This window comes from Physcomitrium patens, chromosome 1, assembly GCF_059467195.1.
Source record: "Physcomitrium patens ecotype Gransden chromosome 1, ASM5946719v1, whole genome shotgun sequence".
NCBI classification, from domain to species: domain Eukaryota; kingdom Viridiplantae; phylum Streptophyta; class Bryopsida; order Funariales; family Funariaceae; genus Physcomitrium; species Physcomitrium patens.
In genome coordinates this window covers 14,997,895-15,024,034 of record NC_143410.1, presented here as the reverse complement: position 1 = coordinate 15,024,034, position 26,140 = coordinate 14,997,895, and the positions used below count along the sequence as shown (strand labels likewise).

Here is a 26,140-nt window from a genome sequence, read left to right as displayed (position 1 = left end):
AAGAAAACAAAGATTAGAATATATAGCAAATACAATTTGGCACTATTGAGGTAGATAGAATTTTCCTTAAAAAAGCATCGGACTTTTGGTTGTCACTAATTATTCAAAGAAGTCATAAGATAGAAAAGTACCAAGTTTATATATAAAATTATCATGTCTTCAAATTACATGTATTATCTTCAACACTCTATAATTCTTTTATAGAAACTTCAAATGCAAAAAGAAATTTTTAAAAGACTTAGATCTTGAAATCATCCTTACAATTGCACCTTGTAATCTCCAAAAGCTATTGTAAAATTCCTTGTATCTTCAAAAGAGCAACATTATGTCTTAAAAAAAAAACATCTTAACTTCAAATGGCTATAATTTCATCACCTTAACTCCAAATCCTCTAAAATTTGCACAAAAATTCTAGCTCAAATCTTAAAACTTACACTCCTTGCTTTTGATTCTCAAAATCTCTTTTTGAAGTTGCCAAAATTCTTGTTATGGTTGCAAATAGTCTCTTGGCAGACTATTGGGCATGGCTTTCAACCAATAGGGATGAAGATCTTCATCTCTTGTCTTCATCTATCCATACCTTGCTTTTATCTCTCCAAATAAATTTCTTAGAGGTTTGAATCTTCATCTTTGAGCCTCAATCTTCTCTTTAAATTTTATATTAAATGTCTAAATTCTATATAATTTAAACACTATAATCAAACTAGGTAAACTTTAAAATAAATTATCTTACATCAATTCTCTTTAAATTAACCTACTAATAATTCTAATACACATTAATATGTATAAACATATTATATGTTTTAGTTAGTTTTTACATACTACAAATAATTACAATACCATATTGTATCTTGGATTTTTTTCAACGTATGATGATCGCTCTTTATAGAACTCATTCTTAGAAGAAGAAATAATATCATAAAATTACGTATTTATTCCAATAATTACCTACATGATTGAGTAATAATATGTAAAAGTGGATTAATTTTATAATATCTTCTAAAAAAGCATTCTAGAAGCTTCATAAATACTGCTTTGACTTTACACATATTTGTAGTTAATTCATAGGCTAGAAACTTAATTAACAAGTTAGGCACATGACACACATGTTAATAGCTTGTAGAATAAGGTAACTATATGGAGCACATATAGATAACTTGTCTTGCAAGTTAAGTAATGTATCTAACAAAATCAATACATATTGGAGGTCCTATAGAATATTGCCAAGTAGCTCTAAATTAGAGAGTATATATGGAGGCAAGAATGAAGATTTCTTCACTCTTCTCAATGCTTTTCTAGTCCTTAGTCTTGTTTCAAAACTTTTTAATCTTTTTAGCTTTTGCAATAGCATTTCTAATTCAATATATTTCCATCTTTGAACGATTTCCTAGTTTCTTTGACTCACAAGAGTTTATTGAGATTTTCTTTTTTTGAGATTCATGTCCTTGACACTCAATTATAAAAATAAAATTCAGATTTAATAAACTATAGAGAAAAATAATTACAAATTTTTTTATTTGATTTTATAATTTTTTTTTTAATACATCTTTAGAATTTGAAAAAAAAAAATTATAGTAATAGCATGTTATTTATTATAAATTTCAATAATATGATATTAAATTAGTTATATTTAATTTGGATGTACAAGTTCAATTGTATTTGAAGCTTTAGATATTTTATAATATATTTTAATTAATTTTTCAATAAATATTAGTATAAGAATTAATATTTATTTAATATTATTTTTTAAAATATTAAAAAAATAGATATATTTTCAAAAAAGATGCTAAAAATATAAAAATAAAATGAAATTAAACAAAATGAACACACATATTTAATTTAGAATAGAACAATATTCATTAAAATTATACATTTTATTCTCTTTTTATTATTTTAATTTGAAATCCATTATAATATTTTGGTTTCTTTGTATATTGCATCAGTTATAATTAATATTTGTATTCACAATGTTCTTCATGCAATGGTTGTAGAATTTCAATTCATACTTGTGAGTCCAAAGAATGTTTGATATAGTCTACCAAAAAAATTGGATTTTCATTTCAGACGCCTTATAAAGTTTAATTATATTTGAAAATTATAAAAAATTCAATTATTTCAAAAAAAATCTAATTTTTATAAGAAAAATTGATGTAATTATGTTTAATATATAAAAAAATATAAATTTTTATAATATGCCTTCTATATTATCATCTTTAGCATTTGCCTCCAACATCACTCTTTGATGCCTTTGGTTGTAGACTTTGTGCCACCTACTTCTTCAATCTCTTTATCTTCTTTACTACCTTAACTTTTTTGGTCTTTTTTCTCAAGCATGAACAAATTCAATATCAAAATGCCACGGTTTTGTAATATTGCCATATATTAATGCTTGTCAAACTAATTGAAAGTATCAAGATCTTTTAAAAAATATGATGTACCATCCATAAATTAGAGATATATTTTGTGCAGCTTGGTAGCATAAGTCTTATAAAGTAGAGGATTGTACTTTATTGTACTATTAAATCCAAAAAAAATCTTGCCAATTATGCATAATATATTCTTTTAAAGTGTGCATTCTAAATAATGTGACTATGTAGCAAGGAATCAAGTCCAATGCAGCAAACTATATGATGAGAGACTTAATAATGGATTGCAAAGATAGCAACAAAAAATTTGCTTGATTAGCTTTAAAAATGCAGCCATCTCTTTCCCAAATTCTACATTCTATATTGGCCTTTTTACTTGTCCAAATTTATGCTTAAAAGAATAAAAATTCTATTTATTATTGTCCAAATAATATATAATTAATTTCTTTGATATAGATGTTCATGAACTTAGCAAATTATAAAGAAAACAATGTTCAAGGATTTATTGTAAAAAAATTCAATATAACTGTACAATAGATTTTGTAGCCAATAGCATAGATTTCTTATGTCTTCTTAATCTTCTTTTTTATCTCTTGCATCACTATCTTGTACATCTTTATCTTCTCCATCCTCTTCTTCTAAATCATCTCTAACAATGCTTTCAAAATAGACCTAGAGTATGGCTTGTTTGTAGTTTTTTTCTTCTTCTTCATTAAAGAGTTATGAAGGTCCTTCTTATGCTGATTCCAAAACAATGTTATCCATGGTAGCTTTGCAAGCTTTAACCTATTATAGAAGTAGGTTTATTTGCCATGGTCAAGATAGATCTTGCCACCTTATACTTCCTTCTTTTGCACAAGTTAGATGTTTGGATTTTCACTAAAAACTAAGAGAAATAGTATGTATAAAAAGAAGCAAGCATAATACCTTGCACTAAGGCCTTGATTAGTGTGGCAGATGAAGAAGCTATTATTAGATCCCGAAAATTTGGTTTTTAGATATAATCAAGCTTCAATCACTTTGCATTCTCCAAGTTCTTAAAGTTTTCTTTTTAATAGTCAATCAAAATATATTTTTCTATCTTTATCTTATATTCAAGTTATTTTATATAATATATATTTATATATATAATTAAATGATTGAGTAATTTCTTATTAAATTAATATTAATAATCTTTAAAATTAAATAAAAGAATTTATGTATTATTTATTTATTTAAAAATCTATACATATATTTATACATTCATTAAATTATTTACATATTTGTCTATCTATGTGTATGTAAGAAGTTAAAAATAAAGCACATAATTAAAAAGAATTCTTCAATAATTATCTTTAACTACGTCAAAAATTTGTTTTCTACATACATTATAGACTTCTCTATCTCTTTTAATCCAAAAGCTTTAAAATTTTTACTTTTTACACAATAATACTACAATCTAAATTCAAAATCATTGCATAAAGAAAAGACAAGTAATTGCAGCACTTTTAATAATGAATAACTACCAACCTCTATTTGCATCTATTCTAAGCCATTGATCCAACTATCTCTTAAGTCAACCAACTCTATATAAAATCATTCTTCTATTGCTGTATAAATGTTTTCAACTTATATATAAATCTTATATTATCTTTTTATGGAAATTTTTGGATCACTTCAAATTCTACTCTAATTTCAATAATAAGTTTCACTAACTATATATTTCAACATCTTTTGAAAAAATAAATATTCTATTGGTAGTATTATCTTTGTAGTGAAAAAAAATTTCAAGAGCCAAAATTTCTATTTTCATATGATTGGACATTGTTAATATATCCAAGTCAATGATACTATTACATGGTGAGATAAAATTTAAGATTATATACAATAATATATAAATAATAAATATCGAAAAAAAATCAAAAAATATTTTAAAATAATTTATATTAATTATATACAGAGATCAATTTGTATATTTTGTTTAAGCAAAATAATATAAAATTTAAACAATTAAGTATACATTATTATCTTTTGCTTACAATAAATTACTAAAGAAGAATACAAATAGATGGATCTATGATTTGAAATTTGGCACTTAATTTTGAAAATTAAGTTTAATACTGAGGTATTATAAGGCATTATGTGTACAAAAGACTAATCCTTTTTTTTATAAGTATACAAATAAGACATCCAATATCTACAATATATATGAATTTAATAATAACAAATAAACTATCAAAATCTATAGAAATTTTTTGGTGCAACTTCTTTATTAACCATATTGCTGTTTACACAAGGTTTTATAATCTCTTCTCTATTTCTACCACTCCTAGTTATAATAATTTGTACTCTTCAATCTACTTCATGTCTATTTGTAAATATTTAAAAACAATTACTTTGTTGCAATCAAAAATTCCATGCACTTCTTGTTTAAATTTTTTTTATTTGCTAAATAATTCTTGCTCTAGGTTTTCACTACTTTTTAATTAATAAGCATACTTATCTTCTACTAAGATTTTTTTGATTATATATATATATATATATATATATATATATTATTTATAGTAATTTAATTAAAATATAATGAAATAAATTATAATAAAAAAATATTTTCTTCTCCAATTTTTTAGCCAGTTAATTTTCATTTCAGAAATATATTTATGTTTAAATTGTATTTCTATTCTTTCTTCAAAGCATTATCTATTCTTACATAGTTTTTTTTTAAAAAAATTATAAATGTGGTTGTTATTTTAATGCAAACTTCAAAAAAATTATTTGGCATATAAGTGTCTTTTTAAATTATTTTAGAGAAGGTGATAATGACCAAGACAAGTTTTCAATATATAAAAAAATATAGAAAAAATTAAACAAAATAAAAAAACTAAAAATTAAAAAAAAAAAAAAAAAAAACTATGAATTGGTATTATTGCAAAGTTGTTATGAAACTAAGAAAATAAATATAATTGTTGTATATTAAAAAATAATTAATTCTATTTTATTTTATTTAACAGATAAAAAAATTATATTAAGATAAAATATATGTTTGTAATTATATAACTATAAATTTCTCTATATATCTAAATTATATGTAATAATATTGATGAAAAATAAATATTTTTTTTTCTAGTCTTATACTCTAAATATTAGTACATAATTCAAATTCAAACTATATTTATAATTACTTAAACTACATTAATTTATTTTGCTTCTTTTAGTCTTAAATATGGCTCTTAAGATATAACTAAATTAGTTTCTTATCTACTAATAAAACTTTAAATTAAGAAATTATATTGTATACTTTTATTATATATCTTTTTTTACTATGAAGTATATTTAATTTGTTTTTCTTGCCACTCTTTTAATAACCAATTATTTTCATAATTATTCTATTTTTCAAACATCTAAGAACTTCAAAACTTTTTAAGCTCCTAAAAAAATAAAATAAAAATCAATCTTTAGAAGTTCAAAATATTTATCTTTATCCTTTAAGTTTTGCCTTAAATACTTAGAACTACTACCAAACTTTAATCCTACAAGATAAAACTTAATCCAATTGGATGTAATCTTTTCCTAATTGACAAATGAAATTTACTTCTTACCTATTTTTTAAAAAGTAAGTCAAATTAACTAATTTAGGTTTTTGAATAATTAAATATGTAAGTAATAAATGTATTTCATTATCAAATCCTAATTTATGCAAAAATATTAAAAATAATAATTTATTAATTTTTTTTGTAGAGATTTTAAAAACCTGCCAATACATAAATTGAACCTTAATTACACAACTTATTAAATAATAGAAGACAACCATAATATTTCTAAACATTCATTTTTTTTGTATATTTTTGAATAAATATTACTTTTGTTACGTTGATAATTGGGTTTTAATAATAAGTATTGAAAACACTGTAATTTAACTATTTTAGATATTAAAAATAATATTAATAAATAATATAACCCTGTTAAAGTTATAAATTATACTGGAAAATAGGTTAAACAAATGAAACTTATAAGCAATAAAACATTCGTAAGTTTAAACCAATTACCATCTTTGAAGCAAAAGCTTATTCAATAAAAACTTATTGTTAGATGGTAGAAATACTAAAATAAATTACAAATAGAATTTTCATGTTTTTACTGTAATAATTTTAACTTCAAATGTTTTCACTTGATTGTTCTGTATTAATTTATTTAACTATATTTATCCGATTTATTTTATATGGTTGTTATTAAAAAGATGTCAAAATTAGCAATACTTGCTTAATTTTATTACAACATCAAATTAAATATATGCTTATCCATCTTTAAAATATTTAATATTAGACATTACATTCAATCATCAAAAAATTGCTTTATCTCTTATATGTTCAATATATAGCAAATTAGTTATAATAATATAAAAATTTAGGAAGAAAGGCAACTGTGTTAATAATAACTCAAGTACATTGATATTGAGTTTTTTTTTAGATAAGCATCAAGTTCTTTGATAAAATAAAGTAAAATATATTATCTAAATAGTTCATTAAGTAAAACAAAATTTTGCCATTAGAGTAAGAGACAATCAATACAATCCTTATAGAGAGTACAATGAGTAAATATAATACCAATGCAAATTCTACATGTAATATTACTTCTAAAGAAGAATTATCAACAAATCTCATAACAAATAACATGTTAAATGCTTAAGTGAAATAATAATTTATAGTTCTTAACCTTTTATAAATAACCTTATTAAAGTGTTAGAGAAAGAAGCAATTGCAACTATCTATTATTGACGCCACAATAAGATGACTAAACATTCTATAAATCCAAATTTATAGTAAATTATAGAACTTTTAAGCACAAGTGGAGGTATCTTGTCTAAATTATTTTACATATTTTTTTACATGTTACATGTTAAATGCTTAAGTAAATTTTTTTTTGCAATAATTAAAGTCTTATGGCCAAATATGATAAAATGATAAATTTTTATATAAACAGAAAAAATGATTGAATGTAAATGTTAAAATGACAAATTAGATTTTAAACTAAATCCAGGTAGGCAAAGTAAAGAACTTTAAAATAAGCTTAAGAATCTTATCATACATTGATGAAGAATATCAAATTAGGCTTTAGAATCTTTGAACAACCATACTATTAGGCTATCAATATTGTAAGAAAGAAGAATAAATTTTAAACCTATCAACAACAATCCAAAATTTATGTCAGATAATTAAATATAATCAATAGTAGAGTATAATATGCTTGAGACACTAAAATAGAAGCCAATAAAGATATGATTAAGTAAATACATGAAATTACTTCTAAAATAATTAAAATTTTAAGTTTTGAATATATAATTGTTCTAAATAAAGAAAAAATGAACTAATGTGAAAAAAATATGAAAAATCAAATTTGTAATAGTACTCATGAAAAGTCATTTTCTTACATGGCTCCGGATTAAGATTGGTAGTCTAAATGTTGACAAAAACCAATTTTTTGCTTTAAAGGAAGAAATTAAAAAATAAAAATGAAAAATCACTTCTTGTGCAATAATAATAATGAATCATATTGGATATAGTGAATTTTAAAATTGTTGAATATATGTATCTATAAATATAATCAACTCAAAATCTGCTAATTTTTAAATGAATCAAAGAACTACATTTATGATCCACCTCCGATATCATACACTTTGCTCCATAACAGCACCATTACAATTTCTCAAACCCAAAATACACAAACCACCTAAACAGCTCATAAGCATGGATAGCCACCCAAACTCATGTTCAATACATAAACAAAGCAATTATTCATCACAGCCCATGATCAAGATATAGTTTCCTAAAACAAAACTTCAACAGAAGAGAGCTCAACTCCATCAAGAATGACGACAATAATTTATTGTAGTGCATCTGTACCAATAATTTGATTTCTTAAATTCTTACTCTTTCCATATCCCGCTGCAATACACAATACAGTTGCATGTACCCTAATGACGGCAGGAATCCAGTAATCACATCCAATACATCACAAGAATGTTATGCTTTACACTGATAGTGGGCACATCCACCCAGCCTATATCTTACAAGGGTGAGGAGATCGGTAACACAATGCAGCAGCTCCGCTTGCCAGTCCCCATTTCAATGCAGCAAGCCCGAAATTGAAGCACCTCTGCGCCGTTCGGGCTGCGAGAGCAGAGGTGCACTACAGCACGACAGCACCTTCCGCATCCACTCTGCCTGCGACAGGGCCACATTCTCACCATCCTTCCACAACTGCACCGCGATCGTGGCTATGGCGGCCCCTCCCTCCCTCCATCAGGGCCTGGGGACCCCAGTCCCTCTTCCACTCCACTTCCCCAGCCATTGCTGCCTCGTCGCCGAAGCAGACGCTCCGCGCTCCAGCGTTGCAAAATTTTACACCCACCCTGGGAGTTGATGCAGGAATCCTGTCAGCATGAGAAGGGTCCCGGTGCTCCGTTCCATCCTCCGATGCACTCCAGCAGCGGAGCCACGTGCTTGCCCTCGCAGATGGCGTCGTATACCTTCTCGATTTCCTGGCCGGGTGAGATGGTGCGCAGTCCCGACAGAAGCTGCGTCTTCAATCCGTTGCGCACGAACTTGTACAGCGGGTACGTTCTGCAGTTCTCGATCCTGTTGGGCACCGGCGAGTAGCCCTTGTTGTCGTATGCTTCCCGAATCTGTGGCACCTCCGTTTGCAGCCTCACCTTGAGTTCCTCCTCGAACGCCGCGATGAGATTGAAGGTCGAGCTGGCCGCCTGCTTGTCCGACTTGTTGGTCTGCAGGGCGTGCTGGACGAGCGCCTGTCGCAGCTTCTCCATGAGAGGATACGTGCCGCTGGCTGCGTCGTCGATGTACGTGAACACGGGCTGGTGATCCACCACTCTGAGGAGGTCCTTCTCGGCGAACCTGGCGGGCAGGAGGGTGCCATCCGCGGGGTTCATGAACAGCGTCTTCTTCGCCACCTGCGTGACGATGCTCTTCACGGCCGCCTGCATGGTCTCCTCGACGTGGCGCAGGTCGATGGCCTGGCACAACCCGACCAAGAATGTGGACGTCATGAGCTTGAGGATCTCGATGGCCTCCTCGGTTTTGCGCGCGGACACGAGGCCCAGCGAGTTGACGTCCTGGTTGTGCTGCTCGGCGCTCTGGACGTGGGTGGTGACCGGGTTGGCGAGGTAGTTGAGCTCGGACAGGTAGGAAGCCATGGCGATCTCCGCGCCCTTCATGCCGTAGTCGAGGCTGGGGTTGGGCCCTCCGCTCAAGTTGGATGGCAGGCCGTTGTTGTAGAAGTCGTTCACGAGCTCGCTGAATTGCGCGAACATGAGCTTCCCGATGGCGGCCACGGCGAGGCGCATGTTGTCCATGGAGACGCCGATGGGCGTGCCTTGGAAGTTGCCGCCGTGGAGTGCTCTGTCTCCCGCGGCGTCGATGAGGGGGTTGTCGTTGACGGAGTTGATCTCCCGCTGGATGGAATGCGTGGCGTTGCGGATGGCTTCCACCTGAGGCCCCAGCCACTGCGGCGAGGTGCGCAGGGCGTACCGATCCTGCTTGGGCTTCTTCAACGGGTCCGTCTCGTGCAACTTGGCAGCGGCCTTCATGTAGGAGCTCCCGTCGAGGAGGTACTCCATGATGGCCGCGGCCTCCATCTGACCCGGGTGGTGCTTCAGCTTGTGCGTCAAGGGGTCCGCGAACTCTGGCTTCCCCTGCATCACTTCGCAGAACAGCGCGGACAGCACTTCGGCCATGACCGCCAGGATGTTGGCGTCGAAGCAGGTGGTGGAGGCCAGCGCCGATCCCACGGCCGTGCCATTCACCATGGCCAGCCCCTCCTTGGGCTGCAGCTCGAAAGGCTTGTCGATGCCCGCCATCTGCAATGCTTCCACGGCCGACACCGTGCTGCCATCCTCGGTGACCGCCTCGGAATTGGGCCTGGCAGTGAGGAGACCTGCAATCCATCGCACATCCACGTGATGTCAGCATGGAATCGACCACGGCAACCTCCGAGTCCAGAATGAGTGAGACAGCAGGATGCTGGTGGAGAAGGGAGACACACACATACCAGCGATGTACGACAGCGGGACGAGGTCGCCGGAGGCTGTGATGGTGCCTCGGAGCGGCAACTTGGGCGTGACTTGGGAATTGAGGAGCTTCTCCATGGCTTCAAGAATCTCCCACCTGATGCCGGAGAATCCCTGCAACAATGTGTTGGTCCGCACCAGCATCGCAGCACGCGTGGTGGCCACCGGCAGCGTGTTTCCGGAATTCACCACTCCGGCGTTCAAGAACCTGATGAGTTCCCGCTGAAGCTCCACTCCCTGCTGCGTCCGGCGATGGGAAGTGGCGCCAAAGCCGGTGGTGACACCGTAGATGTCGGATCCGCGCATGATCTTGTTCAGCACCCAGTCGGAGCTCTGGTCCACGAGCTTCTTGGCGATGGCGGCATCCAAGCGCACCTGGAGCTCGGGCCTGCGAGCCACCGCCGCAACGTGGGCGATGGTGAGGCTGACGCCCTCCAAGGAAACGAAAGTGGACTCGGAGAACGTCCTGATGAAGCTCTTCACCTCGTCGAGGTGGCTGCCTTCCATGGCTTTGGCGGTGCGCTTCCAGTTCAAGGGGTCCGCGGACAGAGCAGGCAGGGGCGCACTGATACAGAACGCACTGGAGTCCACAAGCATGGGGTCGTGGTGGCCGCTGCTGTGGTCCACGCCGTTGCAGTGGTCGGTGCCTTGGCTGTCAACCTTATGCCCTGATATTGCCATCGGCATAATGGGGATTGTGTTTCACTTGGCTGCGGAAAAGTCACAATTGATCAGAGCCAGCTGCAGCCCAGTCGCCGCAAAAAGTTTCGCTTTGCAGCTGGTGGTCGGCGAGGCAACTGATCCTGGTCAATGTACAATTTGAGAGCGGTTTGCCAGTACGTGCAGCGCTGGCCTGGGATGGTCCTCAGTCCTGCATATCCATAGAGAGCTTCTCGTGCAAGCTGTGTACCGATAACCCCGTTTTTACAGAACCTGCACAGCTATCTATTGCCGATGTGGAGCGGTTTGATTCAGCAATCGCGACAAGTTTCTATCAAAATGCGCTCGCTATCTGACGCACTGCTCCCGACTCATGCTGTGGCCATGAAAGAATGGATGAGTTCAAGCTAAATACTAGACGGGCTTGTCCCCCAGGCCGACGTTGGTAATGAGTCGCTTGCTGCGGACCTGCACGAGCTGCACGAATATGACCTTGCCCAACAAACTCACCGGCGACTTATAGAGACGGGACCAAGTCCTCAAATGACCAGGTGGGTCCCGAAGGTCTGGATCAATCAATGATCTGGACCGTTCGATCACTCGGTGCATGTGGAGGTGGTGAAGTGACGCCCATGCGACACTCGCACAGTTAATTGGTGCAGCCGATGATAGATTTTTTTTATAGTTACTCATCCCCTGCAAGCTCTCCCAGCTGGATGAGAAAAATGTCCACCAACGGTGTCAAGCTTTCCTGGGCGCTTTTTCTCGCTGTTGAGTAGCGACGCAGAAAAAGAGCATAATTCAACCATGAAAGCATTACAACTACTCAATCAGTCCACTGACCAGATGGCAGCTAATTCTGAACCTAATTTTGTAATGCGTTACGGCGGCTTTTAGACATCGGTAATCCCAAATGCGGAGATATTTGACTGTCCAGTCAAATGCGGTGAATCTTTCACTGTAGACTTCAACGACCCCATTGACTGAAAGTTTGAGATAAACTGGAGAGTGCAGGTGTGCGGTGAAATTCAACCGTTAACTGTCTGGATTCGTGGATGGGAGTATGCAATGAAGTTCCAGAGATCGTGTTTTGCCGATTCTAGCACAACAGTGAGAATTTCAAAACAGCAAGCAGCATGTTCCGGAGCTTGTGACCATGTAGTCGAGAGAACTGTTACTTCCGGGGCTTGCAGGTGGGTTGGTCCTCCACACACGAAACCTTGACTCACGGCAATCGATTTGCGAGGGACCATGTTTCTTGTGCCCTGGAGTTGGTGGTTACGTGATCAAAGAGGGTTTCAGTCGGTTTGGTTGTGTACTCGCTGACTCTGCAATGAGACTGCAAGGCTGTCGATCCCTGTGCTCTCGTGCGAGCAACTTGAACGGCGGTCTTCAAGCCCAATCCTGGGGCTGCGAGAGCAAAATCGGTGTGTCATACCTATATGAAGGAAGGCGCAAAAAGGTGCAAGCTGCAAGAATTGTTAATGTATTGAAAAGGATGTCCTCATGGTACTTGACTCCCCTAATTTCAAAGGAGGTATTCTGTAAAGAGAAAGTGTTGGACAGGATGATTTGGAAGTAACTTCATGGTCAATTGTTACAAGTCAAATTAAAGCCATGAGTCAGAAAAGGTCAATAAATGTCCACTTCTTATGGTCAGGGCTTCAATTTACATGTGATCTTTGAAAAATTACAAGTTTTTCCAGCAGTTAAAACATTCATGAACCAAGACTCATGACCTTTTTCATTACCGAGAAGTAATGGTAAACATTTGCAGCTTGAGAGTGTTTTGGAATGTACCAATCACAATGGTATTGAAAGTTGAGAACTTTAAGAGAACAGATGGACGACCCAAGAAAGGATAAGCAGTAGGTTGGTTCAGGAGATGTGATAAGACTGGAATATTATGCACTGCGATCGTCAGCCCTGACTGTAGGCTACCTGTTGGTGAAATATGGAGGAGTCCGGCATGTTACTGCCGTGGTTGGTTTGGTGGCTCCACTCAACAGCAACCACTGTAAGCAGTGACGGAGGTTACAGCAACCTAACCTAAACTTCACATTCTGCACAACTGGAGGGCTTTCGATCTGATCGGTTAGTTGCCAGTGACATCACAACCTCGGATTTTTTGGTGAAGAGGACAACCAGAACTCACCACGCAATTCAGAAACCAGAGCCCAACTCATTGCGCTGCTCAGACAATCCGCAGTGGTCCACAGTCACAAGAATTGCTGGATCCCAGGAAGCGAACCCCAGCATCTGGTCACGACAGGGTCTCGAAAAGGTTCGTCAACCCAAGCGAAAGTGGGAACCCTAAAGGAGAGTCCAAGGGAAACCCAGCTCCCAGTGAGGCACCTTTCTGCATACTTGTAGCCCGCAGATCTGAGGAATTGGAGTTCCCCACGACTGTAAACGAAGTGGGATACCCGGCGGCGCCTTTAGGGGTCAAAGCCCTTGTCAATGTCGTCTTTGGCGCAATCTCCTTTTTCAACGCCAGATCTCTTTTTGTTGCGTTGCGATGTGCGGGAAGGGAGAGTGGCGAAGTCGCAGCCCTGGCAACGAAGAGTCCATTTTCGTGGCGCAAAGGGGGTCATAAAGGCGGTCTTTGCTGGGGAAAGGGAAAGGTGGACCAGGGCTCGGCTGGGCTGGGTGGAATAAAGAAGAAGGGAATTGGTGTGGCCCTTATATTGTATATCCCCCCCCCCTCTTCATGCCCATTCTCTCTCCTGCCTTCCTTCTCGGTTGACCAATCCCTGCTTCACGTTAACTGCGTGGCTGTTTGTTAAACCCCCTCAGCCATGGCCAATTGTTCTGCCCACACTATTTGTTACTACTATCCTTTCTCTTACCCCTTCTCCCCTCTGTTCATGTTTTGCTGTTACAACATTGAAAGGATTTGTGTTTGTGTGTGCATGTATGTATCTGTATATGTATTATTTTAAACCCATGCCATTTAGCGCTACAATCTTTGGCACAACCATCCATTTTCTTATTCATTCAAGCTCTCTTGTCCCCATGTTCCCCTTGTTTCTTTCTTCACGAGTTATCATTATGTTTGTGTGTGCATGTATGTATCTGTATATGTATTATTTTAAACCCATGCCATTTGGCGATGCAATCTTTGGCACACCCATCCATTTTCTAATTCATTCAAGCTCTCTTGTCTCCATGTTCTACTTGTTTCTTTCTTCACGTGCAATCATTGTGTTTGTGTGTGCATATATGTATCTATATATGTATTATTTTAAACCCATGCCATTTGGAATTGCAATCTTTGGCACACCCATCAATTTCCTTGTTCATTCATGCTCACTTGTTCCCATGTTTTCCTTGTTTTTTTTCATCACGGGCAATAATTGTGTTTGTGTGTGCATGTATATATCTGTATATGCATTATTTTAAACCCATGCTATTTGACACTGTAATCTTTGGCACATCCATCCATTTTCTTGTTCATTCATGCTCTCCTGTCTCTATGTTCTCTTTGTTTCTTTCTTCACGGGCAATCATTGTGTTTGTGTGTGCATGTATGTATTTGTATATGTAATATTTTAAACCCATGCCATTATGCGTTGCAATCCTTAGTACACCCATCCATTTTCTTGTTCATTCATCTTCACTCGTCCATAAGTTCCACTTGCTTCTTCATGGGCAATCATTGTGTTTGTGTGTGCATGTATGTATCTGAATATGTATTAATTTAAACCAATGCCATTATGCGCTGTCGTACTATAAATGCTTACAGTATGTAAAAATTAGTTAAAACATATTATATGTTAATAAATCTAAATGTGTGTTAAAGTGATTAATAGATTAAATTAAAAAGAGTTGGTAAAAAAAAAAAAAACTTTATTTTATTTTCCTTACTTAGTTTGATTATAGTATATAAAAGTTATAGAACCTTAATGTTAAGTATGAAGCCTTGAGAGGAGATAGGGGCCTAAAGATGAAGATTTAAACTAATAGGAGGTTAATTGGGAGGGATGAAACCAAGGCATGGTTGGATGAAGGTAGAAATAAGGATCTTTATCCCCATTGGTCGAAATCCATGCCCAATGGGCTTTTAGGAGGCTGCCCGCGACCTTGATAAGGGTTTCGGCGACTTCAAAGAAGCCATTAGGAAATCAGAGACAAGGGTTGTAAAATTTAGAGTTTTGGTTACAATTTTTGTGCAAATTTTATAGGGTTTGGAGTTAGGGTGAATAAGTTATAGCCGTTTGAAGTTAAGGTGTCAATTTGAGACCTACTGTTACTCTTTTGAGTTTAAGAGGAGTCTTATGGAAGCTTTTGGAGATCGGAAGGTGCGGCTGGAAGGTCAACTTCAAGACATACATCTTTTGCGAAGGAAATTTTGCATTTGGAGTTTATGTGAAGGAGTTATAGGGAGTTAAAGACAGCGCATTCAAATCAAAGGTAGTAAGTTAGCGGTTTTGTTCAAAGTAGTGTTAGGAGCCATAACTTGAGTTTTCGAACGAAATTTTGGCTCAAACTTTGGAAGAATGTAAAAATTTGTGTTAAAAAGCTATCTATATAAGTTTCGTGGCATTTGGACTTATGGTTTGTGAGATATGAAGAAAATTGCGCACGGGTATATAAAGATTAGGGTTTGAAGCAACTGTTAGGGTTTGAAATTTGCGGTTGAAATTCGTTGTACAAATTAATAACAACATATCAGTACTTCATGTAAATTTTGATCTTGTTTGGACGGTTGGATCAAGAGTTATGAGGTGTTGAGATTCGGGAGAATTTCCACACAAGGATATACAAGGTTTTAGAGTACTTCTACCATATTTTGGGTGTTGTTGGTTATTTAAGACTTAAGTATTTGGTATAATTGTCCCAAAAGGAGAACTTATATATATAAAATTAGGGTTTCCTTATTTTAAGCTTGATTGAGCAATTAATAATAGCCAGAAGCCCAGCGCTTTCTTGAGGCAAAACCTCTCTATCCCGACATCTTGGTGCTTCCACTGAGAGAGCCTTAAGGCACTTATTTTCAACAAGTTGAAATGGGGGATCAAAATCTAGGGTTTGGATTATCAGGAGGAGTGGGTGCCCATGATTTATTCATGGCATTTGCTCAATTTATGAAAGAAAGGCAACAGGTACATAAAGAGGATAGAAACACTATTAAGGCCTTACAAGTAGTAGTGGACAAAGTTGGGAGGTTTAATGGGAGGAATATCACCAAATTCTTAAAGATTTATACATGTGAAATGGAAGTGCCTCAAGTTTCAAAGATGAAGATGATTACCACCTTTGATTTGGTAGTAGTACCAGAAATCAGAGAAAGGGTGCAAGAGTTACATTCTGAGACTATATCATGGAAGAAATTTGAAGAACTCTTGAAAGATGAATTTTTTGAAGAAGATTCAGAAAGAATGACAAGACAGACTTTTTTGGAGTGGATTGAGCAAAGGCTGGGGAATCAATTGGCTCCAAATGAATTAATCAATGAATTTGAAAATAAGTTTGGGTAATTATCATGGCGAGAGAGGCAACTATTAGAAACAATAAAAAATGAGTTATTCTTGCAAGCAACTGATGAATATTTGGAAGACAAGCTTCTCTTTTATCTGGCAAATAAGACATCTGAGAGTGGTTTTACAAATAATTCGAAGCTAGTAAAAGAGACAGTGGGACTTTTGGCTAAACAGCAAAAGATTAAGTGTTAGGGACATAGTCCTGAGAACCTTCTAGAAGCAAGTCTCTGGAACCTTCTAGAAGCAAGTCTCTGGAACCTTCTAGAGGTTTCCTAGTTGGTGGAAGTTGCTTGAGAAGCTTCTTATTTGGTGGAAGTTGCTTGAAAAGCTTCCTAATTGGTAGAAGTTGCCATAGAAGCTTCTTAGTTGGTCAAAGTTGCTTGAGAAGCTTCCTAGTTGGTGGAAGTCACTTAAGAAGCTTCCTAGTTGGTGGAAGTTACTTGACAAGCTTCCTAGTTGGTGGAAGTCGCTTGAGAAGCATCCTAGTTGGTAGAAGTTGCTTAAGAAGCTTCCTAAATAGGAGTATATATTAGAATCGAGATTGAAGAGTTCTTCAGTCTCGACAACACATCTCTTGAGGCTCTAGCTCACCTCTCTGGTGTTGTTCTTATATTCATCTGATTAATCTAGTTCTTGTTAGTTCTTCTTGAACTTCTTGTTAGATCTCAAACCTCTATTTCTGTGTCCGTGATAGTTTGTCGAGACTTCACTAACCTCAGATATCAGAGCTAGTTTCTTCCTCGTTAGAGTGTTAATTACCCCTCTACTTGAAGGTGTACTAGCATTTTAGAGGTTGCGGATTATCTTCCTCTAAACTGATACTTCTTTTGGTACAATATTGGAGTCTTATTCTTCTTGGAAAGAGTGGATTATCCCTTTTCTTGAAGCTCTTAAGGCATTTTAGAGGTTGCGGAGTACCCTCTTCTAAACCAATATTGTCTTCTTGTAGAGTCATTTCTGTCCTTCTCTTAGAATGGCTGGAGGCCAAGACATTAGTATGACAAAAAGTTTGGAGTCCAAATTGGACGCTATGATGAATGCCCTCGCTACGTTATTGAAAAAAACTACAGAAATTGAAGGAGTCGTGGCAAGGCTTCATAATGATGGAGCATCTGGGATGGTACAATCTAGGTTGCACCAGCCTCAAACTTCTACACTTGGAGAAGCAACTTTGCCTCAGGTTCGACAAGCACCGTTAGTTCTACAACATAAGGAGCTCTGAGTTAGCCTTCCAGACAAGTTTGATGGCACGAGTTCCAAGTTTTGAAGATTTGTCAATCAAATCAGGTTGATAACGGTTTTATAGTCCAAACGCTATCCAACAGAGGAGTCACGTGTTGGGCTTGTTGGAACCTTACTTATAGGACAAGCTCTATCATGGTTTGCTTCTTTGTTTAAGAAACAATCATCCATACTAAACAACTTTAAAACCTTTTTGGAGGCGTTTGCGGAAGCATTTGGTGAACAAGACAAGGTTCGATGGGCTACAACAAAGATCCGGTCACTACGACAAGGGATGCGCTCTACATCAGTCTATGCATCGGATTTTAGGCAACTAGCATGCGACATCAGTTGGAACAAAGAAGCATTGATGAGTCAATTCTATTGGGGTTTAAGGAACGATGTGAAGGATTTGCTGTTAACTCTTCCTGATCCACAAACGCTCAACGAAGCTATAAGCGAAGCTGTGAAGTGTAATAACTGCCTATTCCAACGTCGCCAAGATCAACGCTCAAAAAAACATATGATTCGTCATGCTCCAACTATGTCGGCAAGCAGCGTGAATTCACATTCAGAGGTAGAAGACATGCAAATTGATGTGGTACGGGTCAAATCCCTTACTGTAGAAGAAAAAAAGTGGCGTATGGAAGAAGGTCTATGCTTATATTGTGGTGAAGAAGGCCACAAAGTTGAAAACTGCCCCAAGAAGCAAAATCGATGCATTGTCACGACCAGGGGTGCATTTGTTGAGGAAAACGAGGATGCCCAGCCACAATAGGAACCGTGCGGCTGGACAGTGAAATATCGCTACAACAATCAGGTTCCTTTCTTTCCGCTCAACCTGCCCTTTATTTTACAATCCCTTTATTTATTGGCCTTCAAAAACTGAGAACCTTAGCATTATTAGATTCAGAAGCATCTGCTTGTTTCTTAGACGATGAATTTGCGAAGCGTCATAAGACCCCTTTAGTACAAAAATCCAAACCTGTTCACGTTGAGGTCATAGATGGGCGACCTTTATTGTCTGGTAGTATCACCCATGAATCAGAACCTATAGAAGTGACATTTAAGGACCATAGTAGTCATATTATTTTCAATATTATTAAAATCCCATCAAATCCTATTATTCTTGATCTTTCTTGGTTGAAAAAGCATAATCCATCCATAGATTGGAGGTTGCGGAAGATGACCTTTTTCACAAAATCATCCAAGAGCAAGCCTAATAGAAAATCCTGAATAGAGAAATCCTTATTCATTGGAGCAAGAGCATTTGTAAGATCATCCAAGAAAGGCACACCATTTGTCATTTATGCCACTCCAACTACCGGAGAGAAGATCTCGACAACAAGTATACCGGAGCAATATAAGGATTTTAAAGACGTGTTTCAAAAGAAGAATGCCGACATGCTACCAGAACACTGATCATATGATTGCGCCATAGACTTACAGGAAGGAGCACAACCGCCTTTTGGCCCAATCTACAATCTATTGCAGACGGAGTTGGCAGAGTTGCGGAAGTACATCGACGAGAATCTAGCCAAGAACTTCATCCGTCATTCAAAATCGTCAACTGGGGCACCCATCTTGTTTGTAAAGAAGAAAGATGGCTCGTTGCGAATGTGTGTAGACTATTGAGGCCTCAACAAGATAACAAAGAACAACATACAAGTTTCGTGGCATTTGAACTTATGGTTTGTGAGATATGAAGAAAATTATGCGCAAGTATATAAAGATTAGGGTTTGAAGCGACTATTAGGATTTTGAAGATATCTCAAGATCCACGACGAATTTGCGGTTGAAATTTGTTGTACAAATTAATAACAACATATCAGTACTTCATGTAAATTTTGATCTTGTTTGGACGGTTGGATCAAGAGTTATGAGGTGTCTATGCATGTATGTATCTATATATGTATCATTTTAAACCCATGCCATTTGGAGCTGCAATCTTTGGCACACCCATCCATTTTCTTGTTCATTCATGCTCTCTTGTCCTCATGTTCTCCTTGTTTCTTTCTTCATGGGCAACCATTGTGTTTGTATATGCATGTATGTATATGTATTATTTAAAACATATGCCATTTGGCACTGCAATCTTTGACACACTCATCCATTTTCTTCTTCATTCATGCTTTCTTGTCCTCATGTTCTCCTTATTTCTTTTTTCACAAGCAATCATTGTGTTTGTCTATGCATGTATGTAGCTGTATATGTAATATTTTAAACTCCTACCATTTGGCACTGCAATCTTTGGCACACTCATTCATTTTCTTATTCATTCATGCTCTCTTCTCTCCATATTCCCATTTTTTCTTTCTTCACATGCAATCATTGTGTTTGTGTGTGCATGTATGTATCTGTATATGTATTATTTAAAATCCATGCCATTTGGCGCTGTAATCTTTGGTTCACCCATCTTTTTTCTTATTTATTTATATTCGCTTGTCTCCATGTTCTCTTTGTATCTTCTTTCATGGGCAACCCTTGTGTTTGTATGTGCATGTATGTATCTATATATGTATTAATTTAAATCCATGCCATTTGGCATTGCAATCTTTGGCACACCTATCCATTTTCTTCTTCATTTATCTTCTCTCGTCCCCTTTCTCCCCTTGTTTCTTTCTTCACGGGCAATCATTGAATTTGTAAGTGTATGTATGTATCTGTATATGTATTATTTTAAACCCATGCCATTTGGCGCTGCAATCTTTGGCACATCCATCCATTTTCTTGTTCATTCATGCTCTCTTGTCTCCATGTTCTCCTTGTTTCTTTCTTCACGGGCAATCATTGTGTTTGTCTGTGCATGTACGTATGTGTATCTGTATATTCTTTAATATGTATCAAAAAATATTTATAAAAATATATTAAATTTGAATATTCATATAGAAATGTCATGTTGCAATATAAAAGTTTTTTTTAGAAGCTTTCTTGTATTAAGGAATTTCTATAGAAGCAAACCATAACTTAGATATTCAGCTCACAAACCTTACAGTTGCTAAAAAAAAATTTATATGGCTTTCTTGTGAACTTTTATATATTTAGACTAAGACTATTTTAGATCTTAGAAATACCTTTATTATATTTTATTCTTAGTTTAAGATTATTTAGTTTTTTCATATTTGACAATAATTAATCTAGTTTGTTTCTGTCTTATTTTTTTTTATTCACTTATTTAGTCTTTTTTAGTCATATATGATTATTTTATCTACTTAAAAAAGTATTTATATTTATAATTTTTAATAATTTGAAAAGATTAATATACATAATATTTGATCTTGATCTTTTGTATAAATAAATATATCATTTATTTCCTTAAAAGCCTTAAATTAGTTTAGAAGTTGAAAATGATTCTCATATACATTTATATAATTTTTACAATACTATTTTATTTCTTTTTATACTTAAATATAAATTATTAAATTACTATATTTATAAAAATATTATATGTATATATATATATATATATATATATATATAATTTATATTCATAAACTAAGAAGAGAATTGTTTTTTTATGTATTAAGTTTAATTTTTACTTTAAAAAAAACAACCTTATTTAATAAAAAAATATAGATTTGGTAGATATTTCTTTGACAATTCTTTTATATAAGAATTTTTCATTAAAATATAATCTTGTCTACTAAAGATCTTTTATTTTGCATCTCTAATTATTTTTAAAGCAAAAAACATTAATTTTAATATAATAAATATGATAAATTTATAAATCAATAATAAAGAGTTGGATTTTAAATTTAGAATCTTAGTCTATGCTTACATATGCACAATAATTTTAATAAGTAGAAACTCATATTAAGTGAGATAACTACATGCTTATCAATTATTATTTTATAGAGTATAATATGATGTAAAAAAATAGTTTTAACTTATGTGATGTTTAATTATGAAATAAATTATTTAAATTCATTAAAATAAATTTAAGAATATATATTTAATATTCTAATTAAAAATCCACATAAATATACTTCAATGCTTTTACATTCTTATATCAATTACTTCTATTGATTGTCTTATAAAAATCATGTATTATCATTCAAACTCTTTTCTTGCTTTTCAATGAAGGCTTGCTTACAATCTAAAATTTCCATGCTTTCTATTTCTATTTTTTTATTTCCTAAAGCTTGTACCTTTTTAAAAGAAACTTTTGTTAAGTGTCATAAGATATTACTAGTATAAAAAGTAAAAATATATACATACAAAAGACATGTATGATCAACTTTTTTCTTTGGAGATTTCACTTCAATTATCCTTTTAAAACTAGTAGTTTTTAAAACTTATAAAAGTATAATATCATTCAAAATTATATATTTTTTTTAAAATAAATTTTTAACTTGTATTTTGATAAAAGTTTTATAATTTTCAAAATTAAAAATAATATTTTTGTCTAATTTTTTTAACAAAAATTTAAAAAATATTCAAGATCTTTTACAAGCATAAAAATCCTTTTTTTATAAATTTAAAAGATAAAATTTAGAAAATTTATAATAAATATTCGAAACCCAACAATTCAATAATTAAGTATATTTAAACTTAAACTAAGAAATTAAGATTTTTTTAATTCATTAGATAAAACTAAAGTTAATAGAAATTTTTTTTAAAATCATTCTGCTATAAACTGTCAAATTACAGTCTAGTATATAATAAAAAAATATTAAAATAATAATTAATCTTTAAAAAATGATATTTTGCCATTTTAAATTAAAATTTATGTCTTTTAAATTTATTATTCTATATTATTTTTAAATTTTTTAAAAAATTATTTTTTTATAATTTTTAAATATTTTATTATTATTATATGATAGTTTTTTTTTATATAATCTAAGAATATAAAAGAACTTAAATAATATCTTTGTATCAAATTTCATATATTAAAGGATACAAGATTAGGCACAAAAATAAAAAAATGTATATTTTACATAATTAAATGTTACTATGTTACTTTTAATTAGATAGTATATGTAGACGTAAGAGTGAGGCCTTTTTCACTCTTGTCAACTCATTTCTTGCTCTAGTCTAATTTCAAGGGTCTCTAGTTTCTTGTCTTTTGGCAATAGCCATTCTAATTTCTTTTTAAATACACATCTTTACTTATTTTCTTTTTGTCATCTTTCTTTTAAAAACGTCTAAGTTATTTATTTGCATTCATCAAGTTCTTGTAATAGTAGATTGTTAAAATAAAAATAACACAATTTGCATCTTAAAATAAATTTTATATTAATAGAAAAACTATCCATGTTATTATTTTAGATGATATATTTTTTTAATATCATCAATTTTTTATCAACATTTTATTTTATTAAATATCTAAGTTTCTATTAAGATTTTAGACAACAATCTCTAAGAAGTTTAAGGTGGTTGTCAAATTATTTTCAAATCTAAACTTAAAATTAATGGATAAAAAAAATTTGCATTTCAATCATTTAAAAGATTTATTAGTTTTTATCAAAAATATTCAACTACATTCTTACTACTAAGATTATTTTATATAATAGTATAATATATTTTTTTACATTTAAAAAATTATTTTTTATTAATTATTAATGTTATTTTTGGTTTAAAAATTTTAATTTAAAAAACTAATAATTATTAAAAAAAGATTTAAAAAGTAGACTAGAATTTAATACAAAATAAAAGATACAGCTGAAAAAACTCATGCACAAAATTTGAATTTGAATTTGAGATAATATTTTAAAAATATGTAGATAATTATTTTTAATAAAAAATATTTTTTAATTTAATAAAAAAATATGATTACTTTTTTATGAAATTGGAATCAATTGATCTTATAACAAATTAGATTATTAAATGATAAAACCATTTGCTCATAACTATCATATTAATCCAAATTAAAATTAGTTTAATTTAATAAGATCAATAAATATTCTTAAATTTTAAAATTATCTTAGAATTTTTTTTTATTATAATTCATATATAAATAATGATAATAATTACCACTTCTTTTAGTTAGAATAAATAAAAATTAAAAGTTTAAAGTAAAAGAAGTCTTGAATTTGAGATAATGTAAAAAGAAATTAGAATATCTTATATAATATTAATATATAATAGGTATTATTAGTAAGTATATATAGGTGGTAGGGACACAATCTTTAGAACCTTCTAGAGATAAGTTTCTAGAACCTTCTAGAAGCAAGTCTCTGGAACTTTCTAGAAGCTTTTTAGTTGGTAGAAGTTGCTTGAGAAGCTTCCTAAATAGGAGTATATATTAGAATCGAGGCTGAAGAGTTCTTCAGTCTCGACAACACATCTCTTGGAGCTCTAGCTCACCTCTCTGGTGTTGTTCTTGTATTCATCTGATTAATCTAGTTCTTGCCAATTCTTCTTGAACTTCTTGTTAGATCTCGAGTTTGTATTTCTGTGTTCGTGACAATTTGTCGAGACTTCACTCACCTCAGATATCAGAGCTAGTTTCTTCCTCGTGACAGTGCGGATTATCCCTCTACTTGGAAGTGTACTAGTATTTTAGAGGTTGCGGATTATCCTCCTCTAAAATGATACTTCTTTTGTTACAATATTGGAGTCTTATTCTTCTTGGAGAGAGTAGATTACCCCTTTTCTTGAAGCTCTTAAGGTATTTTAGAGGTTGCGGAGTACCTTCCTCTAAACAATATTGTCTTCTTGTAGAGTCATTTCTGTCATTTTCTTAGAATGGTCGGAGGCCAAGACATTAGTATGATTGAAAGTTTGGAGTCGAAGTTGCATTCATGAATGCCCTCACTACGTTATCGCAAAGAACTGCAGAGATTGAAGGAGTTGTGGCAAGGCTTCATAATGATGGAGCATCTGGGATGGCACAATCTAGGTTGCACCAACCTCAAACTTTTGCACTTGGAGAAGCAACTTTGCCTCAGGTTTGACAAGCACCGCTGGTTCTACAACATAAGGAGCCCCGAGTTAGCCTTCCGGACAAGTTTGATGGTACGTGTTCCAAGTTTCAAGGATTCATCAATCAAATCAGGTTGATAACAGTTTTACAGCCCGAACGCTATCCAATGGAGGAGTCACGTATTGGGCTTGTTGGAAACTTACTTATAGGGCAAGCTCTATCATGGTTTGCTCTTTTGTTTAAGAAACGATCGTCCATACTAAACAACTTTGAAACCTTTTTGGAGGCGTTTGCGGAAGCATTTGGTGAACACGACAAGGTTCGATGGGCTACAACAAAGATCCGGTCACTACGACAAGGAATACGTTCTACATCAGTCTATGCATCGAACTTCAAGCAATTAGCATGCGACATCAATTGGGACGAAGAAGCGTTGATGAGTCAATTCTATTGGGGTTTAAGGGATGATGTGAAGGATTTGCTGTTAACTCTTCCTGATCCACAAACGCTCAACGAAGCTATTAGTCAAGCTGTGAAATGTGATAATCACCTATTCCAACGTCGCCAAGATCAACGTTCAAGACAACATACGGTTTACCACGTCCCAACTATGTTGGCAAGCAGCATGAATTCACATTCAGAGGTAGAAGACATGCAAATTGATGCGGTACGGGTCAAATCCCTTACTGTAGAAGAAAAAAAGCGGCATATGGAGGGAGGTCTATGCTTGTATTGCAGTGAAGAAGGCTACAAAGTTGAAAACTGCTCCAAGAAGCAAAATCGACAAATTGTCAAGACTAGGGGCACGTTTGTTCAGGAAAATGAGGATGCGCAGCCACAATAGGAACCGTGCGACTGGACAATAAAATATCGCAACAACAACCAGGTTCCTTTTTTTCCGCTCAACCTGCCCTTTGCTTTACAATCCCTTTGCTTATTGGCCCTTAGAAACTGAGAACCTTAGCATTATTAGATTCAGGTGCATCTGCTTGTTTCTTAGACAAAGAATTTGCGAAGCATCATACGATCCCTTTAGTACAAAAATCCAAACCTGTTCACGTTGAGATCATAGATGGGCGACCTTTATTGTCTGGTAGTATCACCCATGAATCAGAACCTATAGAAGTGATGTTTAAGGGCCATAGTAGTCATATTATTTTCAATATTATTAGAATCCCATCAAATCCTATTATTCTTGGTCTTTCTTGGTTGAAAAAGCATAACCCATCTATAGATTGGAGGTTGCGGAAGATGACTTTTTCCACAAAACCACCCAAGAGCAAGCCTAGTAGAAAACCCCGAATAGAGAAATTCTTATTCATTGGAGTAAGAGCGTTTATAAGATCGTCCAAGGAAGGCACACCGATTGTCATTTATGCGGCTCCAACTATTGGGGAGAAGATCTTGACAATAAGTATACCTGAGCAATATAAAGATTTTAAAGACGTGTTTCAAAAGAAGAATGCCAACATACTACAGGAAC

At 34.2% G+C, this 26,140-nt stretch overlaps 1 protein-coding gene across 1 annotated transcript; it reads right to left on the bottom strand.

Moving 5' to 3' along the window:
* Positions 1–8,201: 8,201 nt before the first annotated feature.
* LOC112286715 (phenylalanine ammonia-lyase) lies at positions 8,202–11,727 on the bottom strand. The gene is made up of 2 exons (XM_024528881.3): positions 10,410–11,727; positions 8,202–10,295 (listed from the first exon to the last, which is right to left on the bottom strand). Exons 1-2 carry the CDS (start codon positions 11,113–11,115, stop codon positions 8,779–8,781), a joined length of 2,223 nt encoding a protein of 740 aa, XP_024384649.1. The 5' UTR covers positions 11,116–11,727; the 3' UTR covers positions 8,202–8,778.
* Between the last annotated feature and the right edge of the window lie 14,413 nt (positions 11,728–26,140).

What these genes read in the sequence shown, in the direction of transcription:
- LOC112286715 (XM_024528881.3), bottom strand. Translation starts at nt 11,115, where the DNA reads ATGCCGATGGCAATATCAGGGCATAAGGTTGACAGCCAAGGCACCGAC. An exon ending in CCCGCTGTCGTACATCGCTG is followed by an intron (nt 10,296 to 10,409) that starts GTATGTGTGTGT and finishes GATGGATTGCAG; the next exon opens with GTCTCCTCACTGCCAGGCCC.